Here is a 2167-nt window from a genome sequence, read left to right as displayed (position 1 = left end):
GAGGGCAGGGCGTGCTGAGGACTGTGGGCTGCCCTATGCCAGCCAGCACGTGGGGTGGTCCCAGCCGCTGGACACCCGCAAACCAGCCTCCTGCCCTGCCCGTCCCCTGCCCCGGCAGGACGTCAGCAAGCTCCACAGGGGCATCCACGCTGCTTGGGCTGCTCAAAGGCAAGAGCTGTGCATGGAAGAGGGAGCATGGAGGCAGCTGGACTCAGCAGCATACCAGGAGCGCACCAGAAGCTTAGGCTGCTTTGCAGCCCCGTTTCTGCCACGGTTTGGCCCGTTCGGCTCAGCTCCCCTGCACAGAGGCAGGGGTGGGCTCTGCTACCTCCTACCTCTGCACTGGTCCAAGAACAAAGCCCAGGGGCAAGGAGCACTAGAAGGAGAGTGAAAAGCTGCTGCCACCTGTCCCCAGAAGCACCAGCCTTTGGAGGGGTGTGCGACCTGTCCACACAGGCAGGCTCTCACCCTTCCAAACCCTGCCACGCTGGGAACCAGAACACCCCAGGTCCCCCCAAGCTAAGCTTATCCGCTGCTGCAGAAACTCCATGCCCAAATACCCTTTGCTCCACACTGAGGCTCCACCCACTTGGTTTGGGGGATTCAGGGGCTTTCTAGGACTTATTGAAGGCTGCCAGGACAGCCCAGATCATCTCTGCACCTCTGGCTTTGGCAGCTTCTACCTCGGGGTCCATATCAAGGAGGTCCTTGGTCCTATTCATTGCCACATCATACTTGTCATCTGCTAGGCTGGTGAAAACGTTCTCCAGCACGTCTGAGGAGTGGGCCAGCACCAGGAGAGCCAGCGTCCTGCGGTCCATGCGGTGGGGGTCATTCACCCACCGCTCCAGCATGCTCTCCTGGAGCTTCTTCACCAAGCGCTGCTTCTCAGTGGCATTGCTGACAGGGTGGGTGGTCATATCAAAGAGCAGGAAGTTCTGTTTCTCCGTGGTGAGGATACCCTTCTCCACCAGTGCCTTGGCAATGCGCTCACGCACGTTCCTCAGCTGGTACTGCAGCTTGAAGGGGTTCCAGGTCTCCCCTGCAGGAGAGGAGACCCTGGCTCAGTGCCTGTGCAGCAATGGCTTTCCCACCCAACCCCAGCGCCCAGGCTGCTTCCTATCCAGGACCATGTGGGCTTGCACGGACATCAGTCCCCGCTGCAGGAACCCTCTTCTTCCCCTTGGCCTGACTCTGACCAGCTTCTCCCATCGCTCCAAGCTGATAAAGCTTCCAGTGGCCATAAGGAGCAGCATCCTGGGGCAGTTCCCTTTGGCAAGCCCCTTCTACCCAGGACCTTGGACCCCAGACCTGGTGAAGACTCAGCATGACAAAAGGGGCGATGGGGCACAAGGTCCAAGACTTACACTGAGCTCCCAATAAAAAAAGACCTGGAAAACTGTTCTCTGTCCCCATATTCAGCCCTTCCCTGTTCTGCTGTCAGTGTTCTGCCCATCTCCAGTGAAGCAAGGGGACGGCTGAGCTGTGGAGAGGGGACAGGTGGCAGGGACAGGCCCCGAGGGAGCTGGGGGGATGGTGTCTCTAACTGGCCCTACCAGTGAGCAACTCTATCCAGGTCTGCACTGTTTCTGCAGACTCTGTGGCCTTGATGTGTCGGAGAGTCTCATCCAGCAAGACGTCACCAGTTGGCACGTCCGACTTCAAGAGCACCTGAAAGGAGAAATTGGAAATATGTCGTAAGGCTGGACACAGAGCCTGAAGGAATGGTGCCAGCCCTGGTGTGCAGTGCTGCTTCGGCAAAGCTCGCTGCCAGCCAGCTTGGCTGGGGTGGACAGAGCCCTGCAGCCTGTTAGGCCCCCACTCGCCCGCCACCCTGTTAGCCCCCCCCCCAGCTCCCATGGCCCCTTCCCCTTCCTCTCCAGCAGCCTCTTCTTCCTGATGGAGAGTGGCTCCAGGCGGATGCGGCCACGCAGAGCCAGCTCGATGAGGATGCCACCCCGCAGGCCTGAGGAGATGCAGTCATTCCAGAAGGAGGTGTAGCCCTGGAAGAGAGAAAGGGGCAAAGAGAGATGGAAAGGGGAGCTCTCCCAACTCCCATTAGCAGCTCTGCCTCCCAGGGAGAAAAGGGCTTTCCCCACTAGATGAAAGGTGCCTGGCAGCCCACACTAACTCCCCCCCCCTCCCAAACTCCACCCGTTCACATTGC

General features: G+C 59.6%; 1 protein-coding gene across 1 annotated transcript in view; it reads right to left on the bottom strand.

Annotated features, from left to right (window-relative positions):
* Positions 1-614: 614 nt before the first annotated feature.
* Positions 615-2167, bottom strand: part of GOLPH3L (golgi phosphoprotein 3-like) — a 5366-nt gene continuing 3813 nt past the window's right edge. Inside the window, exons 2-4 of the mRNA XM_010135185.1 lie at positions 1874-2003; positions 1557-1673; positions 615-1042 (exon numbers count right to left, since the gene is read on the bottom strand). Coding sequence (XP_010133487.1) covers positions 615-1042; positions 1557-1673; positions 1874-2003 — 675 coding nt within the window. The remainder of the gene's footprint in view (positions 1043-1556; positions 1674-1873; positions 2004-2167) is intronic.

Source organism: Buceros rhinoceros, unplaced genomic scaffold, assembly GCF_000710305.1.
Source record: "Buceros rhinoceros silvestris isolate BGI_N320 unplaced genomic scaffold, ASM71030v1 scaffold27624, whole genome shotgun sequence".
In the NCBI taxonomy this organism is placed as follows: Eukaryota; Metazoa; Chordata; class Aves; order Bucerotiformes; family Bucerotidae; genus Buceros; species Buceros rhinoceros.
Note: the sequence above shows the minus strand (reverse complement) of the source record. Positions and strands in the feature narration are given on the sequence as shown.